At 30.3% G+C, this 23,709-nt stretch overlaps 2 protein-coding genes and 2 non-coding genes across 5 annotated transcripts in view; 3 read left to right on the top strand and 1 right to left on the bottom strand.

The window, feature by feature from the left end:
* LOC129911148 (uncharacterized) overlaps nucleotides 1–4,026 on the top strand; it is an 88,251-nt gene extending 84,225 nt beyond the window's left edge. For both annotated transcript variants that reach the window (XM_055988852.1, XM_055988853.1), the window contains one exon: nucleotides 1,027–4,026. In XM_055988852.1, the coding sequence (XP_055844827.1) occupies nucleotides 1,027–4,006 (2,980 nt within the window). In that variant the 3' untranslated portion in view covers nucleotides 4,007–4,026. The remainder of the gene's footprint in view (nucleotides 1–1,026) is intronic.
* Nucleotides 4,027–8,177: 4,151 nt separating this feature from the next.
* Nucleotides 8,178–13,683, top strand: LOC129911151 (regulator of G-protein signaling 7). Its single transcript, XM_055988859.1, has 7 exons — nucleotides 8,178–8,963; nucleotides 9,145–9,389; nucleotides 9,642–9,825; nucleotides 9,891–10,177; nucleotides 10,259–10,366; nucleotides 13,135–13,260; nucleotides 13,328–13,683. Exons 1-7 carry the CDS (start codon nucleotides 8,748–8,750, stop codon nucleotides 13,653–13,655), a joined length of 1,494 nt encoding a protein of 497 aa, XP_055844834.1. The 5' UTR covers nucleotides 8,178–8,747; the 3' UTR covers nucleotides 13,656–13,683.
* Nucleotides 13,684–17,757: 4,074 nt separating this feature from the next.
* Trnag-ucc (transfer RNA glycine (anticodon UCC)) lies at nucleotides 17,758–17,829 on the bottom strand. Its single transcript has one exon. It is a non-coding gene; the product is annotated as a tRNA-Gly (tRNA).
* Nucleotides 17,830–19,313: 1,484 nt separating this feature from the next.
* Trnag-ucc (transfer RNA glycine (anticodon UCC)) lies at nucleotides 19,314–19,385 on the top strand. Its single transcript has one exon. It is a non-coding gene; the product is annotated as a tRNA-Gly (tRNA).
* The last annotated feature ends 4,324 nt before the right edge of the window (nucleotides 19,386–23,709 follow it).

The raw sequence follows: 23,709 nt of genomic DNA, 5'->3' as shown, positions 1-23,709 counted from the left end.
AAAGTTCATTTGATTTAAGGAGCTATAGTATTGTGCCTAGAGCATGCTGTGATTTACCAATCAGAGATTGGGAAAGACTTTTTTCCTCAATTTATACCAAATGTGGTTTTGACTAGTTATTTTACTACAAAACTAGAAAGCAAACAAACAGAAATGTGTCTACTTTTTGGTTAAAAACATGCTTAAATACGGGAAAATAAAATAATTCAATTGTTGATTGCCCCATTAACTTCATTTACTCGTATATTTAAAATTATGAGAAAAAACAACGTTAATTGATGAATTAATTATAAATTCATCTGTCTGCTGAATGGTATAAACTGGTATAGAGATCAGATTCAAATAATTTCCTTCATCACATTTTTTTAGAAAAATTAAGTAATTCAAATTCGTGCTGATTGGTATAAACTGGTGAAAATTTCATTAAAATGACACGAGAACTTCACTCACCTAGCATCTTTACCTAAAGAGCCAAACTATAGTCATTAATTTACAACTGGTTGCTTTTTCAGTATGTTTATACCAATCAATTAAAGAAGTTTTTGTGTGTCTTAAATTATACCAGTTAATTTTACACACAATAAGTGAAAAAAACCTACAGATAGATATGACGTTGACTAACGTCCTATTTTTGCATCACAAAATTACAACTCAAAACATCAAAAATGGAAGAATTTAATTATCAAATGGTCGATTAATTGGTATAAGGTCATATAAATTAAAAAAAGTTACTAAATTCATTCTTAAATCTGACATTTTGATATATACAAATTGTAATGGGAGAATACTTTATATTTTCTACCACCATCTAATTGGTATAAACTGGTATAAAGTCAATTTCATAGAGAATATTCTTGCCTGACATGTTTGATGTAAGGAATTAGAACTTTTGTGCCCTACCTAAACTTGTAATATAGATGCTTGCTATAATTTTATACCATTTTTATAGATTCAGGAATACTTTTAAACCAATAATATCACTAGTTCACAATATTAATACATTTATTTCTTTTTCCCCTTTCCTAGACCTCGTATGATTCATCGAATGGTAGGTGGCCACATACAAAACACACCTCCAGTATTGACAACTTCAAAACCCTCCACGCCAAGTTTCATCAAGAGAACCCCACTTCACATGAGCAGCTCCTATAGATCACCAAAATTTGGTCTAAATCAACCTGTTTCAACACGAAAACCTACAGCAGAAGTATCAGACGCTGAAGATCGTGAAGATATTGATGATGCGGCTTACCTTGATGATCCGGGAGATTTCGATAACTGGGACAATGGCATCCTACGACTAAGTGCTGGAAGTGGAAAAGAAACCTCCACAAAAGGAAAAAAGAAAGATGACTCAAAAAAAACTCTCTCCGATCAAGTTCGTGATGGAAAATACGGACTCATCGAAAAAGAACTCTTTCGCAGGGAACCCCAACGACCGGGTGTCCTAAGCTATCTACCCAACAAAGAAGTTCCAATCGATAATGAACGTAATTATGGAGGTCTCAATGAAGATGACATTTGGTTAGCTGAAGATCATTTACTAGTTATCAAAGGTGGTAGCTTAAATGAACCAGATCCAGCTGAACCATGGCCACCTCTAGACGACTACGATGCACCTGGACGACAAATAAAAATTCCACCAAATCCAAAAGTTCCGCCACCATTTCCCGTCCAGCTCGAAGAAAATGGCCCGATACAGTTTATCGGAAATAGTAAAGTATCGATCGTCTATCCGATCGCGAACGAATCGATATCCTTATATTCCGCCGGAACAGAAACTCAAAATGAACACCCATCCGAAATTGATGGTACCAATGAGAAAAATCTACTTACCCGGCCCGGAACGTCTGGCGGCACTGAGAAGGGCCAAAATGACCCAAGTTACTTCTACCCAAAACCCTATCCGCCATGGTTATTCCAAAATCAAACTTATGTAAATCCATTTTTGGGCAATAGGCCACTGCCATTTCCGGGAATCGGTCCATTTACAAATGGGTCTCTGGAAGCATTTAATGGTACTGATTTTGATGAAGATGATCCATCATTGTATTATCCTCCACCCTACAGTTTTGTTTATAAAAGTAATTATTCAAATCCAGTTCCTCCAGGGCCTTTGGTTCCAGGAATAGTATTGCCACCTCCACCAGATGCTTTCGCACGGTTAGAGAAACCAAGAACTAAATTCCCATCATATTCCACAACATCCACAACAGAAGTTCCATTCAGGGACATATTGACGAAAATTTCGGAGTATACTCCGAAAACTGTCAACGTCAATGCTCCAAAACCAACCAGGCCACCTCAATATCTCACAACATCTCCTAAATTACAGCCAGTTTCGTCTCCGAAAGAAATTTACTATTCTCCACCAACACCACCAGCGGCCCCTTCAAAGGTCTACTCCACTCCGAATAGCGTATCATTTATTCCGACAACTACAAGTCGCATTCCAAATGGTAATACCCCAACCCTTACAAAATCCAATCCAATCTACTACGAGTATTATGAAGCCCGCAAAGAGCCACCACCGTCAACAACACCAAGCTATGTCCCAGAGTTTATACCAAAACCCTCAGTTCCACAGCAAAGACCACAACACAAACCCTCGAAGAAGTCCAAGATCAATCCATCAACTAATCCCCAGTACTACTACACAACCACAACAACCACTCCCCGGCCTTCAACAAAACAGCAATACATCCCCACAAGTCGACCTCAATTCGTCTACGAAGACTATGTCTACATCACTCCCAAGCCTGAGATTCGCCCTAATGGCATCTCGAATACCAACCGCAACTACATTCCCTCTTACCAAGCTCCAGTCAAGGTTCCACCACTCAAGAATAACCTTCCGTATGAGAGTTTTGAGCGCGAAGTCAATGCCATTCGCGAGAAGCTTCGATTCTATCAAAGTCAACAGCTCCAAGACAACAGTATTCCTCGTACTCCGAAATCTAAACCAAACTATGATTACAACTTTAACACCGCAAAACCTACGAACCGCAATTTCAATCCACCAACAGAATATGATGCTGAACCATTTAAACCAATGGTACCTTATAGCCCACCAGTGGATGATGCAAATGCTTTTAGAGCTATTGCATTTGAAAAAGTTGACAATGATCTATCCTCGCCACAAGCTTACTACACTGACACTTCTACCACTGTCGAACCACCAACCGAGGTTCAAGTGAGACAGCAGAAGAAGATTCGCGTAGGAGCCAAGTATTTGCAACCTTTCATAACGCCTTATGACCAAGAACAACCAATAAGTGGAAGACCAATCGAGTACAATGCTGTGTCAACACCGCGAACGGTCTTGACAACTCCGAAACCATGGATTTCAGTAGAGAAACAAGTCGTTCAGGAGGTACCAGCTCCTCAGAAATCTGCACGTTTACAAGTGGCTAGTAATCGAGGATTTCAAGGACAATTCCCAGGCTACTATTATAATCCTCCAATCCGTCAAAATAACCGTTATTACGAGGAACCATTCTACCAACAACCACCTCCAACAAGAAAGATTGTCAATCGACCAGCTCGTCCTCAAAAACCACAACAACAACAAGTTTGGAGTTTAGAAAATGACACTTATGTGAATTATGCTCCAAATAGACCTCCTCTCAATCCTGAGGCTGAATTTATCAATCCATATCAGCCTTTTAATCAATACTCAAAACCTCAATATAGTCAACCTCAACGGTTGCCACCTATTCAAAGTCAGAATCCTTATTTCCCACCACCACCTAGCAGGTTGCCAAATAGACAGCAACAGTTATCACTTCATAGAGATACACTCATTAATTACCGTCAGCCATTGCCACCACTTAATCCTGACAGTGAATACATTAGTATTCCTAGTCGAAATCAGCAGCAACAGTTGCCCTTGCCAAGTTATCATTCGCCAGTACAATATCCATCACAACAGAGTGGAAATGCTTATTTTATTACGCCGAAGTATAGGCGATATAGTGGAGGAGGTGGTGGTGGAGGTGAACAATAAATTCACCACTTTCTTCTTTCTTATGTCAAAATATAACATATATGTCAAACTTGTCAAAAAAAAAATACTTAAAATGTCCTACAAATTTTAGATAATTAAGGGTGAATTTTACAGTTTGAATTAGTGACATTTAAGTTGTCAAAGTTGGATATGTAAGTGTCACTTTATATGAGTAAACACTCTGCCTTAATGACATTAACACTTAAATGTCATTTATACAAGCTGATAAAACTGACTCTACACTAACAAGAAGGTATTTTGTCGCACTTTGGATGGTGTTTACATTGGCCTCACTCTGCCGACTCATATTGGCGTTTCTGTGTTACTATCTCACTTGCACTTCATCATGAGAAAGGGATAGCTAAAAGAGGTAGGAAATTTTAATCTCATTTAAGAATTTTGAAGTCACAGAAATGTCAAAATGGATCTGCGAAATGAGGTTAATGTGAACACAGTCTTGGACTCATATAAGCAGATTTATTTTGACGTCTCCGAGTAAAGATGTCATGTGAATAAGGGAAATAGATCCAAAAGTGACATAAAATGATATCTATCTCATGTAAATGTTATTTCATCATATTGAACTCAGTCCTCCGAATAATTTTGACGTCTGTGTTGCTTTTTTCCTACCTTTGTAGAAGAAAGAGAGTGAGAAATCAACACAGAGATGTCAAAATGATTTGGAGGGCTGAGCAGAATGTGAACAAAGTCTTAAGCTGTCAAAATACAATTTATCTATTTATATGAAATTGACAGTTGCTGTCAAATCAAATGTCATTTTACTTTACTTCTGGAATTTGATATCTAACCCCCTGAATACAAAGGTGCAGCTGTGGCTTTAGCTTGTAGCGCACCACAGCTGCAGCCTACTTTTGTAGGGTTTTCCCTCGACAAAATTTTGACAGTACTACAAGCTACAGCGACAGCTACACCATTGTATTCAGCCAGTAATGGGCATTTATAAAGCTATGTCTGTCAAATTAAAAAAAAAAAGAAACATAGTGTGCTGTCAATTTGTTAATTCTTTTATCTTCTTAATTTTTTTCAATTATATGTGATGTGGTTAAATAATTTTCAGTGTTAATTGTATTTAGATACTATAAATTTAGCCTGTATTTTATTTTTTTTTTTTTTTTTGAGATTAGTCTTTTCTTTTCTTTTCTTTTCTTTTATTTAAATTTTGTGTCTCAAACATTGGGTTGAGGCTTGGAAACTTCCTAAATACTTAAACAAACAAAACAAAACATGGTTAACTTGCTCAAAATGCTCGATTTTTATTTCTATAGGATAATTTAATTAAAATTAAATTTAAGAATAATATATTTCATTTTTGTAAATAATAATTTTTCATATTGATAAAAAGTTTTTTTTTTTCTTGCAAACACTTTCACGTTAAATAAAATTTAAATATTTTTTGGAAAAACCTTTAAATTTAAAACAAAATTAATTTCTACAAATTATATTTCATATAAAAATAAAATTCCAATTTTTTAATTTCTTGAAAAATATTAATTTAAATAGGTGTGCCTTTATTTTTTACGTTTTTTTTTAATTTTTGTATAAGCCATAATTTACATAAAATTCATCATAAAGTATATAAATAAAAATAATTAAATTTAAGTTTATAAACAAAAAAAATTAAACTTCACGTCATTAGCTTTAATATAAAAACATCGATCATTTCTTATTAAATCATTTTCAAAGTATTATTGTTATTAAATCTTATATAATTATTTGCCAATGACGATGGATATTTTCTTAATTACAAAAAATAATATAAATTAAATAATTTAAATAAAACATAAAAAAAAATAAAAAAAAAAACAAAATTGTTTAATATTAAATTAATAGCAATAAAAAATATTTAGTGTAGCACTAAAAAAAACAAATGGACAATGTTTCTTATATAATATTTTTATTTTCATGTTAATTTTTAAGAAAATAAATAAATTATTTAATAAAAAAAATTGGTTTTATTTTAAATTAAAGAAACATTTTATTTCTTAAGGAATAAAACAGGTAAAGTAAAAAATCAAGTCTAAAAAATTATTTTTAATCTTTTTCACTAATCCAAGACTTTCTTTGTATATACGAGTATGATTTATAAAAAGAAAAAAAAAAATAGTTTTCTTCGAACTAATCGATATTATATCGATTTTCAGAGAAAGGATGCGCCTTTCAATCATAGTTTTTCTCATAAATATAGTTATATCTTGTAGCGTGGCCTCTCCTTTCATAATCATAATAATTTTCCACCACATTGAATCGGATTAACAAGGCCAACAAGGATTTTATATTCAACCTAGATATGAATTGGAACGAGCCCTTCGAAGGCTATTACTGTGGCTGACAAGAACATTGAATTAATGTTGAAATTAATTCTAATTATGTCAGAATAATAGTTAATAATAGTTTCTTAGATGTGTTCAAAAACATTAATTATTTTCAACTCTATTATTGCTGTTAGTTAGTGGAAAAATAGATTTTTTTTTTCTATGAAATAGTTATTTACAGACTGAATTACGGATCTGATTCAAAAGTGCTGATTCTCCTTAATGTTGCATTAACTTCAACTTAGGATATCTCGGAGGAGCACAAATTAACGTTATTGGGAATATTTTAAAATAAAGAAGGAAATAATTTACAAATGCGATACCTTCAATATCCTACGATAAACTTTTTTCTTGACTTACCTATAGAAGTTGAATAAGAGGGGGGCCCTGATTAACTACGGACGAACAGTTATGATCATTAAATATAAAATTAGGAAAATGGTAATAAAAATCAGTCAATTTCTGGACATTTTATAAAAAAAAAGTTACGCATACACCACAGTGACCAGGAAATTTTTTTGATCTTTCATTTTCCTTATAATTTTTTGGCAATAAATATGAAAACATAAAAATATTCTTCAAAAACGTTATGTATAACACCCAATTTATGATTGAAATTTTTTTTTTAAGATATTAAAAAAACTCTATTTAATAGATTTTGAATTGATAATTATTATTGCATAGTATTTTTTTATATTTTTTTCCTATTTCATACGTTTATCCGAATAAATTTATGCTGTAAAATACAAATGGTTTTGACCTCCAAACTAATCAACGAAGAATTTTCAGAAAAAAAAAAAAATAAAAGTCGTTTTTAATAGGTAGTTTTTTTATGCCTAAATTCAAATTTTCATTAATTTTTTTACAAAAAAAATTGGTAGAGACATAAAAACAAATCTAAAGTGTTTTTTTAAAAAATTACTTCAAAAATAATGATTTTCAAAAAAAAATTTTTTTTTTTAAATCCAAAAATATTTTTTTTAATTTCTTTTGGTTATTAGGGCCGCTAAATTTTTTTTTTTTTACATAAATTTTAATCAAAATCTTTATAGCCATTTTTGGGAAAATTATTAATTTTCATTTATGTAGGTACCATTAACTTTGGTCCTTAAAATAAAATTTCCTAACTAACAAATTTAAAGAAAATCGCTTTATCTTGCGCTGTAGTTTAAGACAGACACAGACTGATGATTTTTATCTCGGAGTGTTTTTATGAATCTTTAACTTGTCCAATAATACCTGTATCGTGAGTTAAATTGACGAGTGAAATTATAAGAATAATTTTTTGTTTTCACACAATTCATCATCCTGTATGAACATTATTCAACCATACTGTTATCCACTTAAATTTCCCGCCACACACCGGTATTAACCTCTGGTCATACAAACACACACTCATTTATATCAACTTGCCCCCACAAGTGTACATCTTCAATTTACCTACAAAAAAAAAATGTAAAAAAAAAACACAAGGAAACATCCTTCTTGTCCATTAAGCAGTCTACTATTTTTGACCTAGGCCGACTGTAGAAAGTCCACTTTGACTAATCCAAGAAAAAAAAAAAAAAAAAAACATGTGCAATGATAACAAAAATGAAACAGAATTATACTTCCTTATAAGAAGAGAAATAAAAAAAAAACATCCGAAGAGTACCATTAGATTTTGTTATCCTGTAAAATGCGCAAACTCCTTCCCGAGAAGCATATACAAAAAAAACTAAAAAAATAATATAGAAACTCACAGAAAAACATCCTTCTTCCTTGCCTAATAATCGATTCATGTTAAGAACTCGGCGAAACCATACAACTCCCCCTCTCTCGATATGGCGGAAGCCTAGTTGACATTTTAGACATTTCGCTGAACTTGAGGCACGATAAAAGGATATTTTTTTTTGCTCCTCTTGCGAAGAAATATTTAATAAAAAAAAAGAAAAGAACTGTTTGCTTTTCAGTTCCTGTTTTTTCTATATTTAAGTTTTAATTCTTTTAATAAAAATAATTAAGAAAAAAAAAACTGTGTCTTGTTCTAAAAAAAATCTAAGATATTGAAATTGAATTAGAAACAAAAAAAAAAGTATATTGATAAAATCGAAAGACAGAAAAAAGTCCTTTTTGCCATATAGTGAAGTTATTCAGGACACAACCTCCATATTATTTTTTTCTATTTTCCTGGAGAATTTTTTTTTGTGATTTTAATCAAACTCGTTGTGAAAAATTAGTGAAAAAATGAATTAATTGACAAAATGACTTTAAGGATTGAGGATAATTAATTTTCCTTATCAAGGAAATTATTGGCTTTTATAATTTTTCTACCTTTCCTGTTAAGTTTTTTTTTTCATTGCCTTTTGAAATCTAAAATAAAGTGTGCGCGATTAGAGGGGTGGATACATTAATTTCAAAAGAAAAACATGGTAACAATGACCTCCGAACTGGATAAGAGTCATACAACACAATCGAAGACAGCCTCATGTTCAGCTAATACAACTATAGCAACGTGTTCTGGAGGTGCTGCCGCAGGAGCAGGATCTGCTGGAGGACCGAGTGGCAGTAGTTGTAACGTTTTAAATAAAAGTTCTCTCAACAAACGGAACGAGGATGCTCCAAATATTTTGGTTTACAAAAAAGTAAATACAAAAAACTCTGTCTAAGTTTTTTTTTCTTTTGTCTCTAAATGACCATTCATATAGTGTTTTAATTTGTTTTTTTTTCTTTTGAGTATGTGTGTGAGGAGGGACGAAAGGACTTTTTTGTTTGTTCTATAATTTGTCTAACACCTCTCATTATATTATATTGTGTGTTATATAGATGGAATCTGTTATCGAGAAGATGCAAGCTGAATCAACTGGTGTTGCTGTGCGAACGGTGAAAGCGTTTATGAGCAAAGTTCCATCGGTATTTTCGGGGGCGGATCTTGTAGCGTGGATTTTGAAGAATTTCGATGTAGATGTAACGGAGGGGCTGCATTTTGCCCATCTATTGGCATCACATGGTTATATATTTCCTATTGATGATCATGCATTAACGGTGAAGAATGATGGCACATTTTACAGGTAAAATTGAGATCTTTGAAATAAACTACAATTTTTCAAAATCTCGTTCAAAAATATTGAAAAATCTTTGCATACTTTCAGATGTTTAGAGAAATTTGTGTTATATTTTTATTACTGAACTGAGCAAATCCTAAAAGTATGCAACAGTTTTTGGATTGAAACAATGAATCGAATTTTCATTGCATACTTTTAGATGGATTTTCAAAAGTTTAAATGTTTTTTCATATTTTATTTTTAAATATTTCATTTTAGATTCCAAACACCTTATTTTTGGCCATCAAATTGTTGGGAGCCAGAAAATACAGATTATGCTGTTTATCTTTGCAAACGCACAATGCAAAACAAAACACGCCTTGAATTGGCCGACTATGAGGCTGAAAATTTAGCAAAACTTCAAAAGATGTTTTCTAGAAAATGGGAATTCATTTTTATGCAGGTAAAAGAACACATTGACATTAACACTCTTTCAAAGGAAAACATTTTTTATACAATTTCTTTCAGGCGGAATCTCAAAGTAAAGTTGCAAAAAAACGTGACAAACTTGAACGCAAAGTCTTGGATTCACAAGAACGCGCCTTCTGGGATGTCCATCGTCCAATGCCTGGATGTGTGAATACCACCGAAATAGATATTAAGAAAGCCTATCGTCGCGGTGGCTCTAGTCATGGTACTGGGTCAGCTGGTGCATCGTTAGCTAAAAATCCTGTAGAGCAATTTAGTCGTATTATTGCATTGCGAAGGCAAAAGCTCGAAAGACGCACAATCAAAGTATCAAAAGCTGCTGAATCGTAAGGAGTCTTTTTATATTTTGTATTAAATTAAATTTTTGCTGAATGATTTTTATCTTTTTTTTTTTAATCGTTTTATAGATTAGTTTCTTACTACGAACAATATAACGAATTTGATAATTTCATAACAGAATTGCCAAATCCATGGCAAACGGATAATGCTGAAATTTGGGAAGCTGAAAAATTCACGTAAGTTAACTATTTTAATTCTTTGCTTTGCTAATGAATAGAGCTGTAGCAAATCGTATGTATTCGTTACTAAAATGCGGGTATTCACTTCAGTAACGAGTAACGAAACGTTACTTTCTAAACAGTATCGTTACTCGTATGTTTCGTTACTTCAGTACCCAGTAACGAAACATACGAGTAACGATACGTACGAGATACGAAACATACGAGTAACGACGCGATTCCAGTTTCAATACTAAATCCGGTGTAAAAGATACGAAATGAAGTGATACACTCATATTGTCGCATTTCGCATCTCGTGTCGGTATCTTAACCATAGTCAGAATGCTAACTGCAGATAATTATCTGGAGTTTGTCTCGATTAAAACAGTAGTGTCAAGGTTCAATAATCATTGTGTTATCGATAATTTATACAGAAATATCAAAAGAGATATTTTTCTTTATTTGGTCGAAATATGTATGTATATCCACGATGCAACCAATCTGTTAATGGCCTTGGTGTTAATGGTATTGATATTTAGCTTAAGAATGTACAAAAGTTTTTTGGTTTTTCAAAAAATTAGTTTATTTTCGGTGCAAAATTTTCAACACAAAAAAAAGCAGAGAAAACAGGTTTAAATATCACTCTCAATAGAAAAAATAAATGAAAAATTGTTCGACATGGTTGTATTGAAGTGTTAATATTTCGAGATCTGCGCGTTGCACTTTTGAAATAAAGGTCTCTAAATAATTGTGATAAGATAACTGAAAGAATATAAACAAAAAATTACCCAAGTTTTGTCTAAAAATTTAGAAAAAAATTAAAAAAGTTTCCACGTTTGATTAAAAAAAAAACGAAAAAAATTCAATATAGCTACCTTTAAACTCTTATTACATGAGAATGCCGCAACTAATTTTAATGTTTATGACCTTAAAATGTAGTAAAATTTAGACCTTAAAATGGGGCCACTTAATATTTTATCTACAAGGGTGTTTATAATGATGCACAGAAAGCAAATTGTATAATGAAAAATAAAAGAAAAACATAAAAAAATTTTTTTTTTTATTAATATTAAATTTGAATGTTTTTTATTTAATAATATATTTAATTTATAACAACTTATTTAGTTTTTATGATTTTAAATATTGTTTACGCGACGCGTTTCGGTTACAATGTTCCATCTTCGGGCGAATAATTACTCGCCCGGTCTTCTTCTGGTCTTCATAGTATGTATAACATTTGTATGCAGTTAAAAAAAATGCATACATTTTCCATGTTGTGCAATGGTACCATTTCAAAAGTGTTCTTTCCCGCTAAAAAACACCCTTTATTATGGTATATGAAACGTCCTTACAAAATTTCATCAGCCTATCACTTTTTTTCAAAGAGCAATTGGTAATATTCTGATTCTTGCTCTTTAAGTAAAAGACTATTCATAAAGAGTCCAATTACTTTTTACATGATGGTCGAGACATTTTGGTATTAATTTTATTCGATCGGGCGTTAAAAAATACCTCGAAATCATGTATCATATTAATAAAAATGTTTTATCACTTATACTATGATATGTAATAAAGCAAGTGCAACACAGAAAAATTCTTGTATTTTCCCTTCCAAATGGAATACAAGGTGGCCCAATATCTCAAAATAACTCTTATACCTATTGAGTACTACAAATGATGTAAATTTCATGCTTTTATCATGCGTATTATATGTATATCTCTTTATAGTTCAGTCAATGAGGAATCAAATGCAGGGGATCCGAAAAAAGTTGTGACGTCAGCTAAGTTTTGATGCAGTAATGAAGAGGGGTTAATCCTGAGTATAAATCTCAGTTTGCGTATTGATTGGTCTTCTGGGGCACCCGGCATTTTGAAAAACACATTAGTCTCAATATCTCGAGAATGACTGGTCGGACAGAAAATTTGCAGGGAAATTTATCTTTCATAATCTAGTACATCATTTTTCTCTAAGAGTTATACTTTCAGAGTAAGAGAACCGCAAAGTATATCATTTTCAGTTATTTCCCACTTAACTCTAAGGGTTGTTTAAAATATTTAAAGTATCAAAAAATGCTCTATTAGCGGTACTTTAAAAAAGCGGTGTATAAAAACATTTAAGAAATTTGTTTTTATAGGGAACGAAATTTACAAAATAATATTAAAGAGCTCCTAATAAATGATAAGTGACTAGTGGAGTAGAAAATAAAGTGACTCCTTTCCTTGTTTAATAAAAAGTTATAAGCTAAAAGAAGATGTTGAAAAACTACACAACTAGTGCGCCACCTTGCTTGTACTTGGAGTTATGTCACTTCGTCAAAAAATAATTCATTAATTAGTGTTTGTTTAACAAGAGTTATTTAACAATTTTGTTCTCATAATAAAACTTATAATAATCTGAATTCAAACACTTTTAATATCTATTCGCATGGGCTTACTAACTACTTAGATAATATGAACGAGGTTTATAGCCCAGTTACCCAGGAAAAATATAGTTTTGCATGGAAAAATTAGTAAAAGGCTAATTTTTGGTTCACTACACCACGTTGGTATTGGAATATACTATATAAAAATATTATTTTTGTTTTACAATCTGTTCCAAAACAGCAAGCAGTTAAAGGTTTAAGTACTTTGGAATAAGATTCAATGATGTAGAATTCCAATTGTGCAATTTTTTCAGGTTTTCACCATAATCGAACACTCTTGGATCTTTATTTTTAAATAATTGTTCCCAAAAAAAAAAAATTCATACAAACCTAACTAAAATTTTCAACTTATTTATATTCCAGGAAAGAGGTACCTCTTCGTCGTGTCAAACGTTGGGCATTTAGTTTACGTGAACTTCTGAACGATCCTATTGGTCGAGAGCAATTTACAAAATTTCTCGAAAAAGAATATTCAGGAGAGAATTTAAAGTAATTTTACAAATTAACATAAATTTAACTTAAAAAAAAAAAAAAAACTAACAACATTTTTTAAAAGATTTTGGGAATCCGTACAAGAAATGAAGGCACTACCACAGTCTGAAATCAAAGAAGCAATAAATAAAATCTGGATAGAATTTTTGGCACCCGATGCCCCATGTCCAGTTAATGTTGACTCCAAATCAGTTGAGTTAGCCCGTGAAGCTGTCAACTCGCCACAGGGTCCGAATCGTTGGTGTTTCGATGTAGCTGCATCGCATGTGTATCATCTAATGAAGAGTGACTCCTATTCAAGATACTTACGTTCCGACATGTACAAAGACTATTTAAATTGTTCCCGAAAGAAAATCAAATCAATTCCGAATTTATTCGGAGTAAAACGTTAAAATAAAATAAAATTTAATAAAAAAAGTAAAAAATATTATTTTTTTTATAAATATAAATATTATTATAGATATACTATTTAAATAAAATATTTTATTTTTTTCGTTTCAATATTTTATAAACAAAAAAAAAAAAAAAAACAAATAAGTTTAAGTAAAATTTTTACTTAAGTTTGAAACTTTTTTAAGTTTTTACTTTGTTGAACAATTTAAAAGAATAGGTATTTATTAAAAAACAAAATGATGGAAATATACAAAAAATATTAGATACAAAAAACACAATATTAACAAAAAAAAAAAAATACTGATGAAAAAAAAACAAAAAAAAAAAATTAAAAATAAAATTAAGTATAAACGTAAAAAAATTAAATGTTGACGTATAATCCTACATAAACAACTGCCATTGTTTATTTAAATCTTTAATTTTTTTTTTAATATTTATTTTTTTATTTAACAAAACAAAAAACACTAAATAAAAACTAACACAAAACGGGCAAAGGGTGCAAAAACCTAGAAACAGTTTAGTATATTCTCAATCAATTAATTGATATGTTCGTTATCCTTACAAAACTTATTTAAGTTACAACAATATTGTTCTTATAGGTGAATGTTAACCACAGTAAAACAAAACAAAAAAAAAAATAACTAACTAAAATCTTGATGAAAAAAAATATAATAATTTTACTGTTAAATTAAATGTCAACATATCTAAATGTGATTTCCTGTGTCAGAGAAGAAGAATGTAAGCAGAAAGGAGATTGATGGAATAAATAATAAAACAACAAAACAAAAAAAAATATATAAATTAAACAAAACTAATATTATAAGTATTCATTTAATATATTTTTTTAAATTATTTAATTTTTAGTTCGTAATAAAGAAATCTTCTTCGTTTTTTTTTTCAATAATTTTAAATAAGTTTTATAATAATTTCTTTTTTTTTTTTTTGTTTACATTGAAGTGAAGATAATTTCCCACCGTATTCGAATGAAATGACTATTCGTTGTGTTGCTTTTTTGTAAACATAAAAAATAAAACAAATAAATAATAGAAAACAAAACAAAATAAAATAATGTTAAAAGAAAAATAATGATGATGAACGTAAAAAAAATAGAAACAAACAAACAAAATATGAAAATATTATTTAACTTTAAGAAATACTTCCAAACAAAACATGTTAATGTATGGAATGGTGATGTTCTTTTTTATTTATTTCAATAAAAATGGAAAAACGTAAAATAATTGCATTTATTTTCAACTGTGGTTAAATTAATTCTGGTTTTGTGGAAATAAATTAGCAACAATTATTTTCAAGTTTATCTTTGGAAGTAATTGAAGGAGTGAATGTGAATTTTCAATAGGGGATTAAAACACTTTTTTTCATTTCTCCGAAAATCGAAAATAGCTAAAACCAAGAGACAACATTTTTTTATGGAATGTGTTTTGGTAAATTTCCACATTAAAACATCATCTTTTTTTCTGACATTTCCCACAAGATGGCAGGCAGCTCACTTGTCAAATTACCATTAGTATAATTAAGAAGTTGCGATGGAACCGATGATAGAAAGTAGAGTGGAAAAGGATGTGGGGATCCTAATCTTGATTTTTTTGTCTTTAAAATATCCTTACCAGAGCTATAATTCTACGAAATATCAAGTGCCTAAGATAATTAAAAGTGCTCCATAATGCTTGGTATTAATTCAGGGGAAATGCGTGAATATAAAAATTCAATTTTTCATACCGTGCCTCTTGATGACTTACTTTATTCGAATTCGAAAAGACCTCATTACATTTACTGAAAAATTGATCGATCCCGAAAATGCGTTTTTCCTTTGTTTTTTTATTTTTCATTTATATTAATATTTTTTTTTTCTACTCAAAAAGATGCTATGTTGAAATTTTCTAATCTCAAAAATGTTGTTCAACTTTTTTGGTGGAAAATTACTCCAAACCGAAAAAATATTTATCCAAAAATCCATTCCCGGAAATTCCCATGATGATTCTTAATTTTAAACTATAAAATTTTCCTGTTCCACTGCAAACGAAAAACTTTTTCATATGTATTTTAAGCAGGAAAAAAGAGGAGAAGCTAGATTATGTGGTTTGTCAACTGACATACATTTTCCTGATCGCTATATAATCAGAAAAAATTATTAAATTTCATGCTGTGTCTTTTTTCCTGATGTATTTTCCTGATCGCTATAACCGGCCCCTAAGAACATGTTTATAATGTGCCATAAGCTTGTAAATTATTTATACAATTAGATCAATGTAGATCCCTTGTGGTACCCTGAAGTATTGTAACTTCATGAAAAAAGTGTAAACCTATGAATGCTATGATTTGTCGAGCCACTTGGTGGACTTGACAAAGTTCAGTAGGCTGTTGCCTGAGATACTTAAGATTGAACTACTCATAATGTTTTTATTAATTGATATTTATGTCGTTCAATTTTAATTTTATGATTACTAAAAATGATATTGCGATAGAAAATATATTTATTGAAGATGAAAAGCAATCAGAAGGTAAATGGGTAAAAATAAATACTTTCCAAACTTTCTCTTCCAGCTGAACTACTAATAGAAGTAGTTTCCTAAATGTTGTTTTCCTAGTGCGGCAGAGTACTGGACAGTGACAGATTAAGTGAGCAGTGTTTTCCTGTTCGTCCTCATTGCCGCAGCCTCTACATAAATCATCCGTACTAAGTCCCATTTTCTTTTTGTGGTATCCACGGCTACCTTTGCACCTCTAAAGAGGTGTTTTCCTCTTTTTTTTTACCCAATCCACTTTTTAAAAATTGTCAAAAAAAATCTATCTTTTTGATATTTTTTTTTTTATTTCTTGTATAAAATGGAATTTTTAGAAATTTTTTTTCGAAAATCGTAAGAGCCGTTTTTTAAAAAAATAATTTTTTATATAGAAAAAATTTCTAACATTTTTCAAAAAAAAAGTTGGTATGCCATTTTGAAGAAATAAATAATTTACACATAAAAACGGAATTTCAAAATTTTTTACCAACCCGTTTCCAAAAAATTGATTTTTCAAAAAAAAATTTTGAAATATTTTTTAAAAACTCAAAAATGTGTTTTTTGAAAAATTTAAAATTTTTTTAAATAACGATAGTTTAAACGTTTCTGTACAAAAATTTTGGTCGAAATATGTTTTGTCGTTTACGAGAAATTCATAAATCAAAAAAACCATTCTATGGCAGGTACCGTTAATAACGGTTCAAAAAATATTTTTTTTTATTTTCAAAGAAAGCTTTTATGTGTTACACTACACACAAAAATTTTAGTCAAAATCGTTAGAGCCGGTTTTGAAAAAAAATAACTTTTCTATTTCCGTTATATGTATGAAAGGTACCGTTAGTTTTGGTCCTACAAAAAAATTTCAATTTGTCCTCTAGGGAATCACCCAAAACTGTTAACTGCCAATTTTGAAGGAAATCGCTCCATTAGTTTAGGTGGTAGCTCGAGGTACACACAGACAGACAGACAGACAGAATTGCCGGACCCAATTTTTTGGCATTCTCCATCATCGTAATGTCATGTAAAATTGTTATCTCTAATTCGATTTTTTTTACGAATCCTAAACTTGCCCTATATAGTACCTATAACGCAAGTAAAAATATACTTTACTGTTGTTTAGCGCTGATTTGATTTTTATAAGGTTATTTTTGAAAATTTTTGTGTTGTTTCTTGAAAAAATTATGCACGGGTAATTTTTTATATTATTCTTATTATGTTCATACAATTTTTATTTTAAGAAATTGTGTTAAAAGGTTTGTTTTGCGGTTCGGAAAAGGCGCAAATGAGGTATTTCGTGTGACTGTTGTACTTAACTAATTCTATTTTCACATATTTTTGTTGTGGGTTGTAGCCTCTTTTTTTTATCAAAATCCTCTTTTTTGGCCTCTTTTTGAAAATCTACGAAGGTAGCCCTGGTGGTATCCTAGTATAGGTTATGTCCCGTTAAAACGCCTACAAGGGATCTTAAGGAAGGTTTATTAAGAAGTAAGATCTGATTGGATCGTTTCTCGTCGTAGTTTGACCATGCTTTCATACTTAAAAAATATTTTTAAATAAAAAAAAATTATAAAAAGATATGTGCGTCGGCCGGGAATCGAACCCGGATCAACTGCTTGGAAGGCAACTATGCTAACCATTACACCACCGACGCAACGAACATAGATGATTGTATGTAAACATCTGAGTTGTTATGCTAGGTTATCAATGATAAGAGTGTACAAATAATGTATGTATAGCACCTTATCTACAAAAATCGGATTTAATAGCAATGCTTTTTGTGAATTGAAATCGATAATTCGTCTCGATCGAAATGAAATGCCCTGTTCCATATTATGATCTATTTCAAATATGTACTTCAAAATAACTTCGAGCTGTCAAAACTTGAGATATATCTAATCTAATTCCAATTTAGTCAGGAAAATTTTTTTTTTTTTTTAAATTTGATAAAGTCGACTTCAAAAGAAAATGAAATAATTTGAATATTTTCAAGGTTAAAATTATAAAATAATATTTACCTCAATCTTATTAAATCTACTTGCTTTTACTTGATAACATTATCAGTGCTTCGATTTTGTCAAGCAACAAACATTTATTTTTTTTTTGTGATTGCGAAATAGTTTTAATCACTTTAATAATTTTACCTAATCTGATTACCCCCAAAGTTGTTTAAAGTTGAACTATATACTTTGATAAGAAGAAAAAAAATACTTTCGTCATTTGATTAAAGGTTTCTGTTTTGTTTTGCTTTCTTTTCTTTTAGCAGATTAAAATGATTTATAAAAAAGATATTAAAATCATACTTACATGCATTATTGTTTGTATTTGAAGAAGATATCATATTATTATTTAAGATCTCATTGCTAATAATAAAACAATGGAATTTATTTTGACGTAAGACAATGTCTTCTTTGAAGATGTATTTATGCCTTATGCGGCAAAGACCTATTTCCTTCTACTATTATTTTTAGTTGAAATAGTCATTAGTATATTTGATATAGCTTCAACATTTAAAAGAAGTTTTACTCATTAAAATATTTCATTTAAACTTTCTAGCGTGTTATCTTAAAACTAGCTTTTTATATTTTTGTTGTCAATATTTTTGAGATTTTTTTAAAAAGATCCAATAATAGTGTTCCTATAAGGCTTTGTTAATGATGATTGAAAAATCAAATTATCACTAAGACTATTATCTTGACTTAAATAAAAAAATGCGGATAAAACGCAATTAAATTTGTTCGAAAATTAAAAAAAAATTTAAATTATAAAATTTTTTTTTGGCTTAACAAAAAGTTACAGCACGTTATTGTTGGTGTAACCCTTGGTTTTTAACAACTTTTTTTTCAAATCACGTCAATTTCTTAGAACACCCCCCCCCCCCCACACGCTCTAGCTTTTATTTACATTTCTCATAAATCACCCCGTGTATCATTCCTCTCAATGGTTGCCAACCCACAAACGACGTTTCATGGCTTTGGTATTCATAGCTTTTGTTTTTCATAACTTCGGTTTTTCATAACTTTGACGCGCATAACTCTCTGGCATTCACAGCTTCTTCGGTTTCCCAAGATTTTTTAAGCTGATTTGTTGCTATTTGCTCATTGCACAAAATTAATATTTGACAACGCTCCATCAGTTGCGTCGGTGGTGTAATGGTTAGCATAGTTGCCTTCCAAGCAGTTGATCCGGGTTCGATTCCCGGCCGACGCACATTTTTTTTTTTAAATTAGTTTTTTTTATATCTAATTTTTTTTACTTCTCTCTCTTCATTTTTGCAACAATTTATGAGATCTTTTTCATATGATTATTCTTTGGTTTATTGACTTCGTTTTTTATGGTGACTTGTCTACCTTCTTAAAGATTCCTCCCCATTAAAAAAAAATATTCTTTTAAGCTGCTATCATCTAAAATACTGTGTTGATCAAGGTAAATATTGAATGGCCTTGTGTAAGGTTGATTAACCTAATTAATGCTCTCACAATATTTTGATCTATTAATTCACTTATTTATCTATTCATTTAAAAGTGAAAGATAACAAAAAAGCGAAATAAAATAGCTAATCTAAAATTCCGAAATTTTAGGAACGTATTAGCTAACAAAATAAGAAAAAAATTGGTCTTGGGTTTTATTTCTTATATTATTGAAAATCAATCAAAATCAACAAAACCTCTTTTTAAAAGAAATCTTTTCATCAAAAGAACAAGAACTTCAATTAAACACTCTGGGCAATTTGATTGGGACTATTTATTTTAAGTTTTCAGTTCTCATTAGTCATACAAATACAAAAATATTTAACAGAATGAGGATCAGCTAGAGACTTGATTAAGTTCTTACTAAGTTAGTTAATATGATAAAAAAAAAAGTAAAACTAACAATCTAAAATATATGGAGTACCACATGGATTCGTATTCGGTCCTCTATTTTTCTTTGTCTACATTTACGTGTCTCCTCTTAAATACGGACAAAGTACTCTATTAAATTTCATACACTTCGGTGGAAAAACAAGTGGTTTTAGTGATTTTTAGCATTTGCGTAGGGTTGCCGAGTAGGTACTTGTCAGTATTTTAGAGGTGTCAGCTAAAATTTGGTGTATAGTTTATCCTTTTACTGTAGAAAAATTTTACACTGTTCAAATAAGACTTTTTGTAGTTTTTTTTTTTTTATTTTGATAGGGTTGCCATATGTATTTGAAAATCTTCTTCATTTTGGATGACACTGTAAAGTTCAAAATTTTAGTGGAACGTATATCTGCTGTGTTTTTTTTTCATTTGAATTGGGTTGCATTATTTGTAGGGTTCATTCCTTATATTATTCTTTAAAATTTTTTTTTCATTATTTAGGCTGAGGGTTGACATTTCAAAAATTTTCGTATTTGATCAAACAACCTTAATTTTTCATTTTTAGTTTAAACTTATCTTTACCTAATGCAATTTTAGCCTCTAAACTTATGAGCTAAGTAACTCGACGGTAGCCGCTTAGACTAATAGTAGTTGTATAAACATTCTGGGCCATATTCATAAAGATTTACCAAAGTTAAAACTTCATAGTCCACATTTTAAGCTAAATAAGTTAAATAAACTCGGCTGGTATTCATAAATGTTTTCTTTGTAATGTTTTACTAAACTCGGTTTATTGAAAAAATCTATTACAATTATACTTCAAATAATGACATTTGTTATCATAAATGTCGGAATTGTTTTATGGAGTTTTAGTTTGGTAAAAAAAAACAAAAACAATTTTTACTTGCTCTATAGGGCAAGTATTGGTTTCGTGTCGAAAAAAAAAATTGAGGTTTTAATCAAAACCAACATTACGATGATGGAGAATTCCGAAAAAGTGGGTCCCGCAATTCCGTCCGTGCGTCTGTGCGTCCATCTGTACACATTTCCACAGCCTAAACCGGTGGATGGGTTTTCTTCAAATTTGGTACAGATGATTTTTATGGAATTCTGAAAGTTGGTTTTTTTTTTGTTTTTTTTTATATCTCGTTTAGAACGTATACCTCCCATACGAAAAAATACGATATTACGAATTTCTCGAAAACGGCTCTAACGATTTTGATTAAACTTTGTATACGTAATATTTAAAGCAGTGGCAATAAAACTGCATTTTTATTTTTTCTCAAAAAAGTCAAATAACAAAAAAAATTTTTTTTTTCATTTAACAAAATTTTGCCCTAAATGTCGGCTCTTCCCCAATATCAATTTTTTTTAAATATAGATCCAGCTTTTAAAATCTACAAGTAGAATAACATAAAAGTGCTTTGAACTGCAAGAGCAAGTACGTGCGACCCCAGTCGTGCATTTTATTTTCTTAATCTGTCATATACCTTTGGATCACAAAAAATAAATTGAATTTTTATCAAACGAAGACTCCATTAATATTGCTGCTGCACTTAAATCATTGAAAAAAAAAGAGTATAACTATGTCACTCTGGTAGAACATTTATTAGGTTAATATCTTCAGATGGTGAACATTGGTGTTGTGATTGTGCCACATTTTCAATTAATGTTTCGAAAATCCTCTGATATATCAAAATCTTATTGTTTTGAAATATCCATCGACATTTTATTTGAAGCGAATAAAATTGATTTAAAATAATAATTTTTGTTGGCTTTTCATTACAGAAAAAATTTTGATTTTACGTTTTCTCGTATTAGTAACTGCTTTAATACAGAATTTTTGTGTTTAAAGTTAGACCACAGCACAGGTTTGTTTAGTCCTAAACATATAAGTCTAAAATTGTTTATGAATAGGCTAAACTGGACTTCCAAAGTAATAGCTTAGAAAGAGCTAAGTACACAACTATGAATATGGCCCTCTGTCTTTTGGAAATTTTATACCTAAATAATTCGGAAAAAACTTCTGAAATCTTGAATTTATCTTAATTTATCTTTAACTTAATTCGATTATAAATGTATAAAAGAACATAATAATATTATATTATATTTATATGATTTTGTTTTTTTATTTTTTCCAAAACTAGCGAAAGTTTTTGAAAAATATATTTAAAAAATAGAAAAAGCAATAAGTTCTAATCAACTGACGTGGAGTGTGCGTAACCTACTTTTCACTACGTGCCATAATAAACGTAAACAAAGAATTGCATTTCATCAAATTTTTAGAACAATAAATTATCAAGAGATTCACTAGAAATAATGTAATATGTAGAATTGTAGATTCATAACTTCATAGTATGTAATGTATTACATACTTCATACTAATATTTTGGTTGTCCTAACCTAACTTTAAAGTAAAACCTATCTACCCTATGAAAACAAAACCAAGATCAAATTGTATTTTTACCATTGGTTTTCTGTAACAAGAAAAAAGAATAACAAACTAAAAAAAAAACTATTTACTATCATCGTCTAAGCTCATTCGGAAACTTTAAAGAGAGAGAGAGAATAGAAAAACTAAAAAAGAAATACATCTTTAAGATAGATAGATAGAAACAGATGCTACAATGCACAGTGGGGTCTATCAGAGTAAAAAGTAAGGCTTACACAGGTGGTAAGTTAAAAAAAAAAAAAGGAATTAATAGTTAATTGTGTCAGAATTAATTATAATTTAACCTAACTACAGCAAATCCAAAAGGAAAGTTATGTGTTTGATTGGTACGTACGTTCATCTATGACTCCATAGCTGCTAAACTACTTATCGAAATTAAGCAAATCAGGTATCGAATTAAGCCTCTTGCTCGTTGGTTGGTTACTGACCGTTTCATTTTGCATAAAACCGAGTATGGTGCCCTCTAGAGGCAAAATCCATAAATAAATTTTTATTTGTTATTTAACTGTTGCTTTCTTAACTTGTTGCCAGCTGTCTTCCCAAGAACAATTTCTACTCAATTTTTCACCTCTTTTTCGATGTTATTCGTATTCTGCTTTAATTTTGACCTTAACTTTTTACTTTTTACCGGAAATCGTAGTGCAACATCGGACTTGGAATGAATGAATCAACCTTGAAAAACTTTTAATTTCGCAAAATAGATTGTAATCTTAAACTAAGCATTTTGACCCCACTGTATTTTTGTATAGGTACCTTCCCATTAGAATTTTGTATATTTTTGTATTTTTTTTTTATTATTTTTGGATTGTGTCTTTTTTCGTTTCACCTATAAAGAGAGCGCGAGGAGATCTTGTTTGTATACGATGAGTATCTTCTTTGTGTACAAAAAAACCACCAGCCAGCCAGCCAGCCAGAAACAAACCCAAACCAACTATACTATGCACATACATAACAATTATTATTATATTGAACGTGCGCTGCTTTTGCTTGCTGCTGCGGCTTCTTTAAATTCATTTTCAATTCTTCAGTTGAGATTTGTCCGCGTTGTTGAATGTAACATTTTTATGCGATATAGAATTACGAATTAAACTTCACGAATGTATCTACGAATATATACATTTTCACATTTTACGGTTACATTATAGAGATCGCGTTTATAATAAATTTACATAAATAAATATAGTGAAATCAATTAGAAGATAACCGTGATTTTGTGTAATAGAATTTTGAGATTCGGATCTTT

The sequence above is a fragment of the Episyrphus balteatus genome, chromosome 2 (assembly GCF_945859705.1).
Source record: "Episyrphus balteatus chromosome 2, idEpiBalt1.1, whole genome shotgun sequence".
Classification (NCBI taxonomy): domain Eukaryota; kingdom Metazoa; phylum Arthropoda; class Insecta; order Diptera; family Syrphidae; genus Episyrphus; species Episyrphus balteatus.
This window is presented reverse-complemented; position numbering and strand designations above follow the sequence as displayed.